The 16,626-nt window shown below is 40.5% G+C and overlaps 2 protein-coding genes across 5 annotated transcripts in view; one reads left to right on the top strand and one right to left on the bottom strand.

Annotated features, from left to right (window-relative positions):
• clcn2a (chloride channel, voltage-sensitive 2a) overlaps nt 1-12,137 on the bottom strand; it is a 41,685-nt gene extending 29,548 nt beyond the window's left edge. Inside the window, exon 1 of one of the 2 annotated variants that reach the window (XM_031294283.2) lies at nt 11,026-12,137. Coding sequence is in view for 1 of the 2 variants with exons in the window: in XM_031294280.2 (XP_031150140.1) it covers nt 6,710-6,760 (51 nt within the window). In the remaining variant the exon portion in view is untranslated. Of the gene's footprint in view, nt 1-6,709; nt 6,969-11,025 lie in introns of those variants that run through there. The other variant, XM_031294280.2, reaches the window with a different exon arrangement.
• A 426-nt stretch (nt 12,138-12,563) lies between these two features.
• thpo (thrombopoietin) lies at nt 12,564-16,511 on the top strand. Of its 3 annotated transcripts, none has more exons than XM_031294290.2 (5): nt 12,564-12,880; nt 12,995-13,119; nt 13,291-13,377; nt 13,517-13,681; nt 15,480-16,511. In XM_031294290.2, exons 1-5 carry the CDS (start codon nt 12,868-12,870, stop codon nt 15,624-15,626), a joined length of 537 nt encoding a protein of 178 aa, XP_031150150.1. In that variant the 5' UTR covers nt 12,564-12,867; the 3' UTR covers nt 15,627-16,511. The 3 variants fall into 3 exon arrangements, 2 of the variants coding, with proteins under 2 accessions (XP_031150150.1, XP_031150151.1); XR_004898200.1 differs by having other exon boundaries at nt 12,565-12,880; nt 13,291-13,391; nt 15,483-16,511; XM_031294291.2 differs by having other exon boundaries at nt 12,570-12,880; nt 15,483-16,511.
• The last annotated feature ends 115 nt before the right edge of the window (nt 16,512-16,626 follow it).

Here is a 16,626-nt window from a genome sequence, read left to right as displayed (position 1 = left end):
TGAGTTATGGCGTTGAATAATGGCCAGAAATGTGTTTTTGCAGAACATAATGATGTCACAGTAAAGTTGACCTTTGACCATTTGGAGACAAAATATCATCATTTTGTCATTTTATCCTGTTGGACACTTCAATACCATGTGTCTCCCATACTACAACTGATAGTAATTTGTAGGGCGCAATATAAAGATACTGTGAACAATTTGGATTCACACCATTGTTGCATCAGTGTGATAAAACACCTTCATTTTCAAAAATTGAATTGATTGGATTATCCAAAAACAGACATTCTCTTCTAGTTATTTTATTTATAAATAGGTCCTCAAACAAGTTTCCAGAAAATGTACTATGTCATGCTGATACAGCAATATCACATACCATAGTAGAAGACTTATTGGTATGGTACATATTGGTATGTTGGTTGATAAGCAATATTAAACTGCAGTGCAGAAATGCCGAACTAGCTTTAAGGTAATTTAAAAAAGGTGTCACCATTACATACTTTGTCCATTAGAAAGCACTTGATTTTTCAACTGTCCTGCTCAGTATGGATTTTGCCCAGAATAAAAAAAACAAAAACAAAAAACAAGATTATTTGTTCATGTTATGTGTTCAAAACATCCTCAAACATCCAATATTGGACAGGCTATATCACACACTACTTCTATGTACTAACAAGGGCTGCACCATTATTACTACCAGCTATCCTGCAGCAATTACATGTCACTCTACAGCGCTACTTACCGCACAAGATCACCTACCGAAAAAAAAGAAAAAAAGAAAACTATCCAGTAAAACGGAAAGAGCACCACATGTCAAACTTTCTACTGCGTCAGACCCCCCACTTTACTGCTACATCGCTCACTTTGCCGCCTTTCACAGTCAGACCATGTGCAACCCTAGCACAACAGATGAGATAAAAAAAAAAAGTTCTTTGTTATTTAGCTATTCCAAAGGCACTGCAGGATAATTTATTCATTGTGAGGAAACAGCAAGGACAAGTATTTGACACTACAATGATGAAGGCTTGAAAATCTAAAACTCTCATCCTTGCTGCTTTTCACTAATAAATATTCATAAAGCGATTTCAATCTCTTCTTTTTTGTAGCGTGTGAGAATGACCATCACTGCAGAGGAAAGATGGATGTTTCACACCCTTAAACTCCTATAGTACACAGCCTACTGTTGTGGCGGTGTGATTACTTAAACGTGTGGTGAGTGTGTATTGATGAGAGACCAGGGGAATAACAGGAGGACTAAAGCACTCAAACTAATCTGAGTTTCCAGGGACAAGATTGAAAATTGAATTAGAGGAGGAAGTGACAAATTTGACTCATCCCGCTGTCTACATTTGCATTAATAAAGGTAGCGGAGGCTGCTTTCAGAATAGTTATCTATAAGTCAGAGCTCTCTCGCTCTCTCTCACCCACACACACACACACACCTTGATGCTGCCGAGCAGACCCTGTGCACCCAGACAAGTGAAAATACACCAACACACACTCTGATCATATTAGTAGAAAGCAGCACAAATGATAGGGGAGGTTTGGGAGGGGGTTGATGTCAGGGATCAAGCTGAGAGAGTGACATCTTGTCAAAAAAAGACTTGAGGAGGGGAGCTGGTTGTTTTTGCAAACATCATGACACTCATCCATAGAGATTACGTTTGCAACAGGTTTAAAATGAGCGTAAAGTGTCAGAACAGGGATATAAACACACTGAAAGTCTGTCTGTGGTTTTGTAGATTTGTCAGATATAAACATGTCGGGAATTAACGCTTAGGCTTGCTATAGCATTACATCTTAACAGCGGTGGAAACTAACTATACCATACAATTATAAGGTAGCCTATTTCCATTTTCTTCCGTGGTTATTTTGGTGAAAGTAACTCAAAAGGAACGCAAAAGCAGTGTAATGCATTATAATTCAGAGACAGTAGTATGTATTACATTTTGGAAGTAACTTGCCCAACACTGGTTTGAAGTATGTAAGTTTACGAACTGTAATTCTAACTACTATAAAGTCAGTATTTACATTTTATGCTTCTACACTCCACTACATTTGAATATGTAGTGCTTTTATTCAGAGCACTTCTCCCACCGCGATGGCAGAACCTTTCATCAGGAGGAATTGTATCTTGCTCTAGGTCGTGTCGACATCAAACCGCCAACTCTGTGATTAATGGGCGAACTTGCTCTCTCTCCTCATTTTAGAAGAAGTCATAAACTTTTTACTCTATTACATTTATTTGACAGACGAGCTTAACCAAGTAGAAGATTAATCGATTAGTCGATCAACAGAAAATTAATTGGCGACTATTTTGATAATTTATTAATATTTCAGCTTTTCAAAAACCAGAACTTTCTTTTTTTGTCTTATATGACAGTAAACTAAATATATTTGGGTTTCAGACTAATGGTTGGACAAAACAAGAAATTTGAAGGAAGTTGTGATGAGCATTTTTCACTAGTGACATATTGTAGATTAAATATTATCTTTTTAATTAATTACAAGATTTTCAATTTTCAATTAATCAAGAATAAATAATACACAGATTCATTAATATTGAAAATACTAGGTGTAGCCCTAGCTGACAGATATAGCCACTCGTTAGTAAAAATGTACATACAAAACATACTACCCGACAGCATATTACAGCATATTAAGCAGTTATAATTATTTCCACATCGATGAAAAGGCTGCTTACATATTAATGCATCTATAATACTAATAATAGGAGAATAATATAATATATAACATTATTAAAAAGGGCCTTCTGCATAAGAAATATTTGGTTGATAATACTTGCATTCTTTTACTCAAGTAAAGGATCTCAATACTTAATTCCATATTTCACAATAGCACACATTATTATATAATAGTCATTTGGGGTTATCAACTAGGCCTAATGTTTATTACAAATGATTTTGCCCTACATCCTCTGAGGGTTTTTTTATAAAAGAGTGTACAAGTATATATTTGGGGAGTTAGTTCTTGAGTACACCCTGTACAGTACAATGAGCTAGGTCTGTTTTAACTGTCAAATGAATTGAGATGGATTTTTTCTGTCTGCAGTCTCTGCAGTAGCCCGTTCAGTGGTGTGCAGGTAACAGCACTATTCCAAGTGACAGGAGCTAAAATGGACTGAAGCCAGCTTCTGCGTTGGATAAAGGGACAGAATGCTGACGATGAGGAACTAGACCCCCCTGAAGAGACAGCGCTTTTATGTCCGTGTGTAACAGTGACAGAGGGAGAGAAAGAGAGATGCTGAGATACAACAGAGATGTGTATGACAGTCAAATTATATTCAAAATATGAGTTTTTCTCATAAAAAACAAATTAAAAAAAATCAAAGCTGCACCAAATGGCAATAAGATGTACGGAAACACATTATAAAACGCAAAAATCCTTTAAAGCGATGGAAGTCAATTGCAAACGGCATATTTACCAACCCAACTGGTCTGTGATACTTTACACCAAACAATACAAAAGAGAAGAGAGAGGCAACAGATCTCACAGTCTAGTATTTTGTGGACAGAGCGCTTGCTCACTGCTGTTCAGGAAGACAATCTGTCCTTCTGTCCGCATGCTGCACAGTGCAAACTAACAGTATACAAATATATAAGTATGTGCAGTCTTAATACTGTGTGTGTAATTGTATTCATACTGATTTTTTTGTGGCTGGAGAAATCATAATCAATGAATTTGGACAAACCGGCTGCCAACAGTTTGTCTCAGTGAGACAGAAGAGATGGTGTTCTCTTCTCCTGCGCCACTTTATGCATATTTTTTACATAAATCTTTGTTGCAGTAGCATTGCTTTAAATATGAATCAACCACAGACATATGGAAGGAGAAGGGTGAGAACTGGATCTTCTTAGCGGCATGTCTTGATAGTCAGTTCAGCAGGTTGCTCAGAAACAACACACACACGTATACATTCAGAAAGGCCAGCAGCTTGTGTGCTGTGTACGGTTTCCGCGTTGCTGCAGTGCCCTGTGGCGGGGAGCAGGGTGAGGGAAGGTGTGTGGTGGAGGCTTTTTTCTCTTCAGGTGGACTCACTTTGATCCCTGCAGCAGCCAAAGCCTCCCGCTACTGGAAGGACATGAACATGCCGTCTCTAACATCTACTTCGACAGAGACTCACCACACACTCATTTAAGCACGAATGTGTAGGCAGGTACTCAGTGCATACCCGCCTACACACACACACACACACACACACACACACACACACACACACACACACTAAATGCAAGAGTAAACTTGCCCACGCTTTTAAAAAGAGAAAATACATGTCACATCCAGACCTCCTACACCTCTGAAAAAAAAGCTTTTGAAAAGAATTCAGATGGAAGGCTGCAACACCAAGTCACCACAACACCTGCGGTCTCTTTTCTTTTCAGTCCCTGACCTGCATCTTCTCCACTTTATCTGCTCCATCCCGCCATCCCACGAGACACCGGGGAGACAGACAGCCACTGCCCACTATCCCAGCATGCACTGCACCTGACAGCAGTTGTAGAAGCCATTGACCCATGCACCAGACCCTGGTTGCTTTCCAACTGCCAGTTGCTGCTCAAAGGATCTCTCCTGCATCTCTGCACAGGACCTAGAAAATAACATCTTGCTGCTTAAGATAAAGAGTTTCTTCACACTGCTGTATTCATGAATATCTTAATGGTTATAAATAGCCTGTTTATTCTCTGTTTTACTATTTATTTTGGATAATGAGTTCAGAGAGGTTAGTGGGGATGCTTTCTAAGAAATTTCCAAGAAATCTGTTTGGTGCAGTGGCTGAAAATACAGCATCAGTGCTGCTGTGTATGATATATGAATGGGTATCATTTACATATAAAATGATTGTTTTCTTTAGGGATGAGTTTGCACAATGGGAAATGTAATCATGGCCATTTGCAATGTAATTATATCAATTATTCAGCTGTTCAGCTCATTTATATGATAAGTTTATGACACCCACCACATTTTATTTTAATGGATTGTCACAGCAATGCTCATTGATTCTAAAACTCGAGCACTAGCAGTAGCCATAAATTAAAGGGATATTTTGTTCCATTGTCTTGGTAAACACTACAGTCAATCCACTGCTGATTCTATAAAAAGATTATTGCTAGAAATGTATATACAATGGAGGGAATGGCAATTTTTAGTACAGTAGCTATGAATGAGGAGATGACATTTCTGTGCTGCTTCCTCAGGGAGAAGTTATCAGACAGATCTATATTTTTCTCTATCTGCTTCATGTCATCTGCTCCATCCCGTAATACAGCATCAGTGGTTCTGTGCTGCCAGAAAATTCAAGCAACCACATGACTGAAAAACTTCTGAATCTTGCTGATGGCAAACAATAAAACACAGAGGATCCTTTTGTCAACACTAAAATCCAATTTTAGACTGCAGCTATGCAGACAAAAAACCTTGAGTGAGCCTTCACTTATCTGATTTAAATGTATGGTTAATATATATCTCTGTGTGTCATTCAGTTTTCTAAGAGGAAAACACAGATGCTTTGTTTTACCAGAGGGAAGGTATTTGATGATAGAGTTGCCACTGTGTACTTTTGGGAAAGTATCAGGACACAAGCTGCACTATCGCTTGCATGTGCAGAAACACACATGCATTAGGGGTAATGGACTGGTATGCAGGGAGTGGATGATCTAAGTGCTATGGTCAAAAAGGGGGGGGGGGGTTTAATCCTCAGACTCTGACTGCCATTTTATATTACTATTGATCTTTGCACTGAGACACAGAGCATGGTATTGATCTTCACAACAACAAAGAGCAGAAATAACACCTCTGTACCACTGGCCCATCACAACTGCACAAACACGGACTGACCGACAGTTTGTGCACATGTGAAAATACATAGACACAAAAAGAAGAGAGGAAAGGAAGATGATAGATAACTGCTGCTACAGACTCACAAATCAGGGTGGAAGGAGACTGTAATCCACTGACTGCCAGCCTATCTGTCTGTGCCTTTATCTGAATATAGATATCCCTGCGTGGATTGCTCCAGGGTACCACTGTCAGTCCTGCAATGACATGGGAAACTGGTGCATGAGGCAATTTATATTCAGAAACACTCCACTTTTGGTTCATAAGTAAAAAGGGGCCGCTCTAGCAAACAGGAAGGGCTGAGGGGAAGATGACATAGGAATACATAAGGGGGCACGAGGAGGGACAAGATCTGCAGGAGAAATAGAGGAGATAAGGAAGACACAGAACGTGAGCAAAATACATTAGAGCTCAGTAAGCAACGTGAGGCTCTTATTTTATACTTCAAGGGTATTAACATCTTAATAATGACCTAATAGGCCACACATAAAGTAATCAGAGATAGTAATACATGCATTTCTTCAAGCTAAACAAATTAATCTGACATGGTTTGGTAAAATCCAAATGAATAAGAATTAATTATGAAGGCAGGCCAGGCAGAGAGTGATGCAACACCTGTGGATCAAGGTAAATGTATGGAGAGCAGCATAGCAGCAAATAGAGGGAAAGCAGAGCAAAAGGCTATCAAATCAGCGCATAAAGATTCAGATTTTTTATATAGGAATATTCCATAAAAAAGCTGCACACAATTCCCACACAGTTGAGCAACCGGCAGCTCTTCGGCCAAATCCGGCATCCATGACACCCCCCCCCATTCCCGAAAACATCATCTATGACCTCAACCGAAACTCACCAAAGTTTGCTGATACTGAAGCGTCCGGTTTTCGGCCTTGTCCTTCACCATTGCCGCAATATCCTCATTAAGACACTCAATCCGAGACTCTCAGAAGTCGCAAATCCGCTAATTAATCTACGGAGGAGGACCCGGCGCGGCTGCCTGCCATCACATGGGCAGCGTTTAACAGGGTTCTTATCGTGAGCAGTCCTGCATGATGCAAAACGCCGCCGCTGCGATGTGTGTGTGTGTGTGTGTGTGTGTGTGTGTGTGTGTGTGTGTGTGTGTGTGTGCGTGTGTGTGCGTGTGCGTGCGTGTGTGTGTGTGTGTGTGTGTGTGTGCGCGCGAAAGATGAGAGTAGGCTATAGCCGGCTAGCCTCGCAGCAGCGCTGGTGCGGTTTGACTGCAAAACACCGCCCCCTCCTCCACTCTCTGTTCTACTGTCTCTCTCTCTCTGGAGTTACTGGATTTGATGATGTTTTGTGCTTTTGTGTGGCGGCAAGAGCAGATAGGCTACAGTTGTAATAAAAGACAGTTTGGATGGTTTTTCTTTTCTTTTCTTGCGTGGTGTTTCTGATCCGTCCTTTGCTCCCGATTTGAGTCATCACTGGATTGATCAAACGTGTGATGAGTAATTCACAAGGGTGAGGCTTGTCTTAGGCGGATATATGGCTCTGTCAATGTCATAACGACATCTTTACAGTCCTATAATAGACTATCCCTTTAAGTGAATACAGAATGGTGGCTGAGCACCCATTAGTGACTTAGATAGATAGATAGATAGATAGATAGATAGATAGATAGATAGATAGATAGATAGATTTTTATTCATCCCAAAAAATGGGAAATAACGGTGTTGCAGCAGCAAAATATCAGACACACAGCACACATATAGAGTAGGCCTAAACATTAAATAATAGGAAACAATATACATGAAATAATAATAGAATATTACATGAGCAATATTTAAATAAAATGTACAACTGTTTCAATAGATATAGATAAACTTAATGTGCAAGTTGGGGAGTACAAATGTACAACTGTTTCACTAGTAATGATAGGATGTAGATAAACCTGTTGTGCAAGGTGCATTCAGCGCAGTTGTGATGTATGAGTCTTATCTCACACTCAGTGATGAAGTGTTAAAAAGTTGAATTGCCTGCGGTAGGAATGATTTCCTGTAGCGGTCCGTGCGACATCGAAGCTGTCGGAGCCTCTTAGAGAAGGTGCTCCTCTGTTGGACTAGTGTGGGGTGGAGAGGGTGGTCGGGGTTATCCATGATAGATAACAGTTTGTTCAGACTTTGGAGCGTGCCTATGTTCCCACAGCCCTATGTTCCCACATTTCTACGATTTTTTTTCTCCAAAATTATAGGCCCTATGTTCCCACATTTCCTTTTTCACAAATTTGTATCAGATTTCATCCCCCTAACCCTAACCCCTAATCCTAACCCTAAACAATGTTGTGGGAGGATAGGGCTTAAATTGAAGGGAAATGTAGGAACACAAGACCTCATTTTGAAAATGTCCTAGAAATGTGGGAACATAGGTCCTAATTTTAAGAAAAATCTTAGAAATGTGGGAACATAGGGCTGTGGGAACATCAGTATATAATTTCAGGATTTGATTTTAGATAATCTTTCTAAATCTCATTCAATTATTTATTGTTTTACTTGTTAGGTGTTCTTCAAGGGCCACTTACTTTTTGGGTCAAGCTCCAAAAACGGGATCTTAGATTTCCCATAATGCAACTCAATGTATTTAAGTACACCTTCCTACAAGCTATCTTTTAAAACATTTAAATTTTTAGAACCCAACTCAAGATAACCCTGATGACATTCACAGGTGAATTATTAACTGATTAACTGAACTTCATGTGTTAAAATCGGTGGAATGCCCCTTTGAAAGTTCTCACATTGATACAATCTGAACTGGAGTAACAGTTACTCTCTTAGACAGGCTGTTGTTATTTTTGAAAAATGGAAGCATTACGTTTTCAGTGCTTTCAGGTGATATTAGAAAGATGGAAAACATAAAGAACAACAATACCAAAGTGAAGAGAATGTAAAGACTTTCACTGCCCCACACACACACACACACACACACACACACACACACACACACACACACACACACACACACACACACAAGCAGTGTACAGATGGCTGACAAATTAAAGTGACTTTCCAGCAACAGCCCCATCCACAGGGCACAAAGGGTCAATGAATGAGTATGAACATTATGTGACTGACTGACTTCACAGACACCAGATCTCAACCCAACTGAACACCTATTGGATGTTTTCGACAGATCACCATCATCATCAAAGCAAATGAGGCAATATCAAGTGGGCAAATAGTGTTCACCCCTCTAAGTTCAGCGACCTGTAGATTCAATGAGCATTGAATCTGTTCTCATAGTGGTCCAAAGCCGTACTAAAACACTTTATGTTGGAATTTATGCATTGCCTCATATTTGAGTATATTTTACTCAGAAGAGCCACAATTTTCTGCTGCCAAACAGCCCCATAAGGAGCATTTCACAGTGAAGTACCGTGCTCATGGGCACCAGCAGCAGTCACTGTTGAGGCTTATATGACATAAAACTGCCTTGTGTGTTAGAGTGTATGTGTGCGTTTGCAGAAGCACCTCTCAGGAGAGATTGTATCAAACACTCTAAGCTCACACATGAAGGTTTGTTACACTCTCAGATAACTTTCTTTCCTCAGATGACACATGTATAACAATACTGTAAGCTCATCTCTCCAGGCTTTCACAAAAGGCTTTTCGGAGGTGCTATACTTACTGGCAGGGATATCTACTGCACTGAAAGATGTGGAGCCAAGTGAGACTCGCACCTGAAAGATAACCACTGTTCCAAGGATTTGCTGTTGCTTTGTCAGGAGCCAAATGTCCTTCATGTTTGCCAATATGCCCTTCATTTGATGGGAAATTCAGATCGTTTACATTTTCAGGAGTTCAGAACTTTCTCAGGCCCCAACAAATATGCTTGCCTTACCACCCCATTGTTTTAGATTGCACCACCAAGTTCACTCATGAAATTAAGCTTTAAATTGATGGCATTACATTAAACAATTTAACTGGTCACAGGCCTGTGAGCATTTGAATATCAAACACTCGATCCTTTACAGGTTAAAAGACTTAACTCCTCTGGGAGTCACTGCCTCTGACTAACTGACTGACTGATAAAAATGGTCCCACACAAGACTGCAGCTGATTGGCCGTTGGCAAGGCAACCAGTTCAAAGCCCTGGACCACAGGCACCAGAATGAACTAGGGATTCTGAGAATGTCAAGTGATGGGAGGGATTTCACCCAAAAGCACACATTCACAAATGTCATTATTCATGCACTTCAGGTTCATAATGCACCTTGCATCTACAACTTGTCCTTACATCATCTCCCTATCTCATAACTGAGGGTAAAGAGTGTCACTGACTTTATTTTTATCAGGGAGCTGGCAGCCACATGCAGGGGTACTGTGGCCCCGGCAGCAGAGGAACTGGGTGCTCTGCAGCCCCAAGGAGCAGCACACTGACCCATATCTCTCCATCTCCACAGGATTCTTTAGAAATATAAACCACCCACCTCTGCATGGAGGATTGGTACCAAAATACAAGAGGAAAAACATGTCCTGAGTCCTGTGTGACAGTAGGCCTAAAGACAAAGATCAATGGTTTTCCTGTATTAAAAGAGCTTAACGTCCACATGATGGGAAAGCATAAGAAAACAGTCACATCTATTTTCCATCTATTATAAAACGGTAAAATTAGTTTGGTTTAGTTTGGTTAATTCTAAATTAATTGAGTGTGTCGTAAGGAACGCTACGTCTTGAATTTAGAGAGGTCAGAGGAATAATCAACAATTTCTTACCATTCATTATTATCATTTTGTATCATGGACAGGAGAGTAACAGTAATAAATAATTTAATCTGACATCCTAGTCATGAATGTGTGCGAATGAATTTTTCTCACACACATGTATGCTTTTTTACTGCCATACATCTACAGTATTAAGGACCTTGAGTCCTTGGTGTACGCACATTATGATGTACAACCACCTGTGCCTCTTTTTGTTTTGTATTGTAAGTTTCTCAATTATTAGTCACTCCCTGTTGGCTTCAGCTGACAGAAAATATTTAAATCACAAAATCACAAAATGACACCAGCAAATGACACTATAACCCAATCAGACCTTCAATTACCATTTGCCCTTGAGCCAGATATGGACAAAGTTCAGGAGACATACATGGATTAGACACTTTGGGAAGAGAAAAGAGACTGTGATCTATCTTGTCAGGACGCAGCAGACTTACGGTTTCCCCTGAGTCTGCTTTCCTCCTCTTTTTCTTCTCTCCTCCTCGGGCTACAGATTCAAAACCGTCAGCTGTGTCCTTCCATTGTGCCTCGGCGGAACAATGACTGAAATGAAGGGGCACGCAGCTACAGGTTGCAGCGCACACACTTAATCGATGATGTGATCGGGCAGCTGATGACTCCCGTCTGAAATCTCAGTAGATCCCAGAAACTGGCCCGTTCCTGATGCGCAATCCATACAGCAGCGCGCCACAGGTCGTCAACACGGCGCGTAATTACCGGTTTTGCGCCTCCAGAGCAGCGCACAGCTGAGCAGGCAGCTGCTGCTGGCTTTGGAGACCGGGAACGACAACAGCCAGCCGTCTGAGAGCGCGGCTGCATGGGATTGTGAGGCAAAAAAAAGCATATGATAGGGTGCTACAGTCTCCTCATCGGCTCCAGTTGAAGTGGGAGGGAGACAACGGGGTACCGGGTGTCGTTTCCGTGATGCAATGCGGGTACAGTCAGTGCCATGGCCCGCAGTTTTCTCCTCGTGTGCAGAAATCCATGCGCTCCGGTCATTACCTGCGGAGCCGCGGCGCACATTCGTCTCAATTAACGGCGGTAGAGAATGTCTGCAGAGATAGCAGGAGGCTTGGGGGGAGAAAAATAAAGCATGTGTTTAGTGTTCATGCTATCTCTCTCTGCATCCACCACCCCTCTCTCTCTCTCTTTCTCTCTCTCTCTCTCTCTCTCTCTCTCCTTCTCCTTGTAGCATATGTGACAACACGCACACTTAATATGCGTCTAAATCAGAAGAGGCTCGGGACTCAGTTAATGTCCAGGCTGAGGTGATGGGGTTGAGCAAGTGTCTGAAATGAGGATGGATTGTGCATTGACCCATGTTTTCTCTTATCCGTGTCTTTGACAGCTATTATACATCCTCACCCCCCCTCCAATTGAATTGGCGCGTCACCACGTCTTCCAGCTGCACCCCCAGGCATCACAACCCGATGGATGATTGTATGTATCAGGGTGAAAACCGCTTGTTCACTTCTCCTTCTGGGTAATAAATACAGCCAGTAAGGCTATTAAACGATCCTCAGAGGGGTAATCACCTCGGCAGTGATTTCACCTTGTCCTCCCTGCACCACATGCCTGTAAGAATACATGAAGCAGCATAGTCAAAATGTAAGAGTTAATACAAAAAAGTTACAAAAGAACAAAATCTTGGCACAATTTGGATCTTTATACACTTTTGTGAACCTAAATGTGAAAACAGTCTGGCTTGCTGGTACATTAACAACCTTTCCCAAGTCACTTACAGACACAGCTAAGTCACACCAAACACACCCACATTCTGTATGTGGGCTGTGTAGCTCCCTCTGACACCAATTTTGTGGATTATATGAACCCAAGCTGCTACCTCTATTGGTTGGAACAAACCTTGACAAAAGGTAAATATCCTCCAGTGGTAGTGACCATATTTGATGTCAGCTGTGTAAATGGAGTCTTTCACAATAATAAATCATTAACCTTTTAGTCAGCAAGCATGCTGACTCTCAACGCCCTGAAAGCCAACTCTGGCCAAACGAGAAGCAAAATAGTCCCGCTATCAATGAAATGCCATTTTCAGTCTATAACATTTTGTTATGCTGCGCAGCAGGAAAGTTGGAGCGCATCCTGCTCTCAGGCTAGATAACATTCGCACTTCCCACTACTGAATAAGAAGGTGGGAAATCAAGTGGTGAGAAGACAAAAAGGACACACAGCTCCTCTACAGTGGACACGGGGCATTTTCCACCTGGCACACACTTCTTAATGGAACAAATGTGGATTCATCAGGAGCGGCCAAGCAGGGCATGGCTTTAAGCAGTGAGTAGTGAGCCTAAAAAGTTTGACTTGTGAGGATTTAAATGCCCTTGCTATAAGCTGAACATGCTGGCTTGTGGCGCCTCAGCTTCAGCGTGTGTTTATGTGTTTGTCCAGGACTCCTGCTGCTCTGTATGCTAGCCTCTGAGGTGTGGGATGCTGAGACCAAACCCATAGAATTTATGTGTAATAAAGGCGCCAGGAGGGCTATGAATATTGTGGCAGAGATGGAGAGTGTACTGGTGAGGACTGTTACAGATACATTTTCCCAACATTTCTGTCTCTCTGCCTCCTTTTGGGGTAATGTATCTAATCCTCCTTCCTGTCTGCTGTTACCTGTAGTCTCCCATCAGTGTGTCTCTCTGTAGTCCAACTATTTGTCTGGCTGCTGTCAACTGTCTTCCTCCTTGCAGAGTAACTGTAATGGCTCGACAACCCTATCCACACCGGTTCAGCTACCCTGTATCGAGCTTCATGTAGCATCTTGGGAAAACAAATCAGTATGTTGGCACATGTATGAGTCCAAAATCATCTACCACAGTGGTTTTCTTAATTGCTTCCTAGTAGTTTACCTTGTCTTAATAATATCCTCTGTGTGTGTGTGTGTGTGTGTGTGTGTGTGTGTGTGTGTTACCGCAGCACCAGGAGAAGAGAGGAGACATAGTTGCATCCTTGAGTCTTCTTATTGAAGGTGTGAAAGTTGTGAAATCCCCAAGCCAGCCAGAATGTGCCGCTTCGCTACTGCAGAGACTGGAGAACAACATCAACAACTACCTGCTCATTCTCACACACCTTCAGCTGAGTGTAAGAAGCGATCACAGTGACAAACTGCATGCAAACAAGCGCACACAAGCACTGATTTTGGTAATTTGTTGGTCAAAAAAAGTGTACATGTTTCTATAAATGAAAGTTTATGGATGTCTTGGATCCATATAACAATTTAAATATCTATATTTCACAGTTGAGAAGCTCCCAAGTGCACATCAATATAGACAATGAAATGCTTTCGAAACAGATTTGACTTCTAAGAAAATTTAACTTTTGATTTTATCGTCTGGATGCCTTTTGACCTGTAAAACACCAAATCAAAGCTATCGACATTCACACACAAACAGCCAAGTAAAATGTATCAGTGTGTTGATGAACATTCACACAAAATGAGTGAAAACGTGTTGATGGGCTTCTCTCTCACTGGTTTGAATCTGATTCAGAAGCATTATCAGTTTCCTTTGGTGTGGAAATATCCTGGTTTCTCATAAATGTGTGGCTTTTGGTAGTGTCTGTGCCCTGGGAGTGATGTTATGTTGTGTGACCCCAAGCCTTCCTTCCTCAGGACAAGAAGAAGATAGCAGTGCATACTTTCCCAGTGAGACAGAGTGAAAGATGGATGTCCTGTGATCTGTGTTTTACATAATGTCCTAAAATTCAAAAAGTTAAATTATGGATTAATAGTCAATAAATCAGTAATCATTTTTTAAGTGTTCCTATCAGTAAATAGTGGCATTTTTATAATCTGTGTTGGGTGTTATAATAATGGTAACTTTATGTATACAGCACCTTTAAAAGCAGAGTTAACAAAGTGCTTTGACAGACAAAGCAAGGCAAAAGCAGGATATCCAGAGGGCAATATAACAACAGAGAGCTTAACAGTGGGGCCAAACGATAGCAAGACAAAATTTGGGGAAAATAAAAACAAGACAAAAGACGCAAAACATAGTAGAGAGAAGACAAAATAAAAAAACAGATGTAAAAGATTAAAAAAAGGGTAAAAACAATAAAAGCAATAAGTAAACTAAAATAAATAAAAAATAAAGAGCAATAAAAAAAGAGACAACGTCACATGAAAGCAAGTCTATACCAATGGGTTTTAAAAGTGATTTAAAAGAGTTCGCTGATTCTGTGAGCCTTATCTTTCCCAGGCAGGTTGTTCCAAAGTCGAGGGGCCCTGATGGTAAAAGCCATTTAAGCCTTGACTTTGGAACGGCCAGAAGGGCCCCACCTGAGGATCTAAAGCTGCGAACTGGCTCATATGGGTTTAACATCTTCGCTATATAGCTTGGAACGCGACCCAGATGATCAGTAAAATCTTAAAATCTATTCTCAATCAAACAGGGATCCAATAGACAGAGAGAGAGTGACTTTTGGTTGATGCCAGAGGGGAGGGAGTTACAGTAGTCAAGTCTGGAGAAGATAAAAGCATGAATGACTTTTTTTCCAGGTCAGAGTGAAAGCATGGGTTTGATTCTGGACATGGTTCTTATTTTAAGGAAACATGACTGGACAACTTGTTTGATGTGTGGTTGAAAGGCTAGATCTGAGTCAAATACTACTCTCACATTTCTTGCAGTGGCCTTGACATTGGCAGACAGGGGATCAAGGCCACTCTCAATAAGACTGATGAGGTTTGGGGGTCTGAACAGTATGATTTCTGATTTTGAGTTGTTGAGTTGAAGAAAGTTTTGTGCAATCCAACAGTGTCAACATGGATGGTTATGTCACCATCTTTTTGGACTAATGTCCAGCCTCCATTTACTTTTATTCCTGTCTGTTTCTGTTTCATTTTTAAAACTATTTTCATTTTTGTGTGTTCTGTTTGGACCAGCAGGGGCCAGTGGGGAGTCCAGCACTGTCTTGTGTTCCTCGAAGCACCCAGAGTCTGAGCACAATCCTCGTTAACTACAACCAACTGATCATAGGCAAACTGGAGCGGTTCATGATAAACCTGGAAGACCGCTGCATTTCCCAGTAACACAAGAACAACTCGGTAAAAAGTAAAAAGAAGAAATACACCCTTCTCTGCTGGTCATTAGGAGGAGCTGGAGAAGTAGAGAAAATGACAGACAGCAATATGTCTGCAAGTATGAACATTATGGACAAATGAATATATGACAGAAGGGCAGTTTTTTTGTATCATTCTACATAAAACTAGGAATGTTTTTTTTTTTTTTTTGAGTACGTAGCCTACAGGCAGCTTTTCCAAGTCTTCACTGGATGCAAAATGATCCTAATCAGAATGATTGTTTCACATCAGAAGTTGTGGTCCTGCTTGATTACATGGCCAATCCAAAAAGTCAACTTGTTTGGATTCATGTTCTTATACCAGATTTGTTTTGCTCCTTAGTCAGTAGTAAAAAGGTCTTGAAAAGTGGATGAACTCTCACAGCCCATATCCAGTCCCCAAACTATTTTATCTTTAATTTCAATCAAGTTCGTTTTTGCAAATAAGATACTGCTAACATTAGACAGTCCTTGCACATTGTTAGTGGAATTAAAAAAAAATCAAATACACTTACTGAAGAATCATGGAAAGTGTTCCTATAGTCTACATTTCTGGAATGACTTTAGTGAGCAAATGTGGTTTATTCTTAATGCACTTTTAGATCTTACCTCTGTTTACATTTTTATTTTAAAAGTTATTGATTTGCTGTAAATGTGTGCATGCTTCTATGTATTGCTTTTTTACAAATTCAGGAAATCTATCTTAGGTGTCTTTGTTAATTTGTATATGTAAATAATCGGATTTTGCATTTAAGAGGACATTTTTGCTACACTTTATATTGATACAATTTTGTTTATGATACAAAACCTTTGCAATATAATATGCAATAAACTCTAAATTTCATAGATCCATTTATTTATTGATAATGTATTTATTTCGTTCGTTTACTTTTTAATGTTAGGGTAACTAGTTACAACTGATTGGATGAGCCCATTATAGGAGGCGACGTCATTTTTTCATTAGTAAACCG

This window comes from Sander lucioperca, chromosome 9 (genome assembly GCF_008315115.2).
Source record: "Sander lucioperca isolate FBNREF2018 chromosome 9, SLUC_FBN_1.2, whole genome shotgun sequence".
In the NCBI taxonomy this organism is placed as follows: domain Eukaryota; kingdom Metazoa; phylum Chordata; class Actinopteri; order Perciformes; family Percidae; genus Sander; species Sander lucioperca.
Note: the sequence above shows the minus strand (reverse complement) of the source record. Positions and strands in the feature narration are given on the sequence as shown.

Excerpts from the sequence above, each read along its gene's own strand:
- thpo (XM_031294290.2), top strand. Across the intron at positions 13,378-13,516 it reads CATCTTGGGAAAACAAATCA|CACCAGGAGAAGAGAGGAGA; the intron begins GTATGTTGGCAC and ends GTGTTACCGCAG. Across the intron at positions 13,682-15,479 it reads TCACACACCTTCAGCTGAGT|CAGGGGCCAGTGGGGAGTCC; the intron begins GTAAGAAGCGAT and ends TGTTTGGACCAG.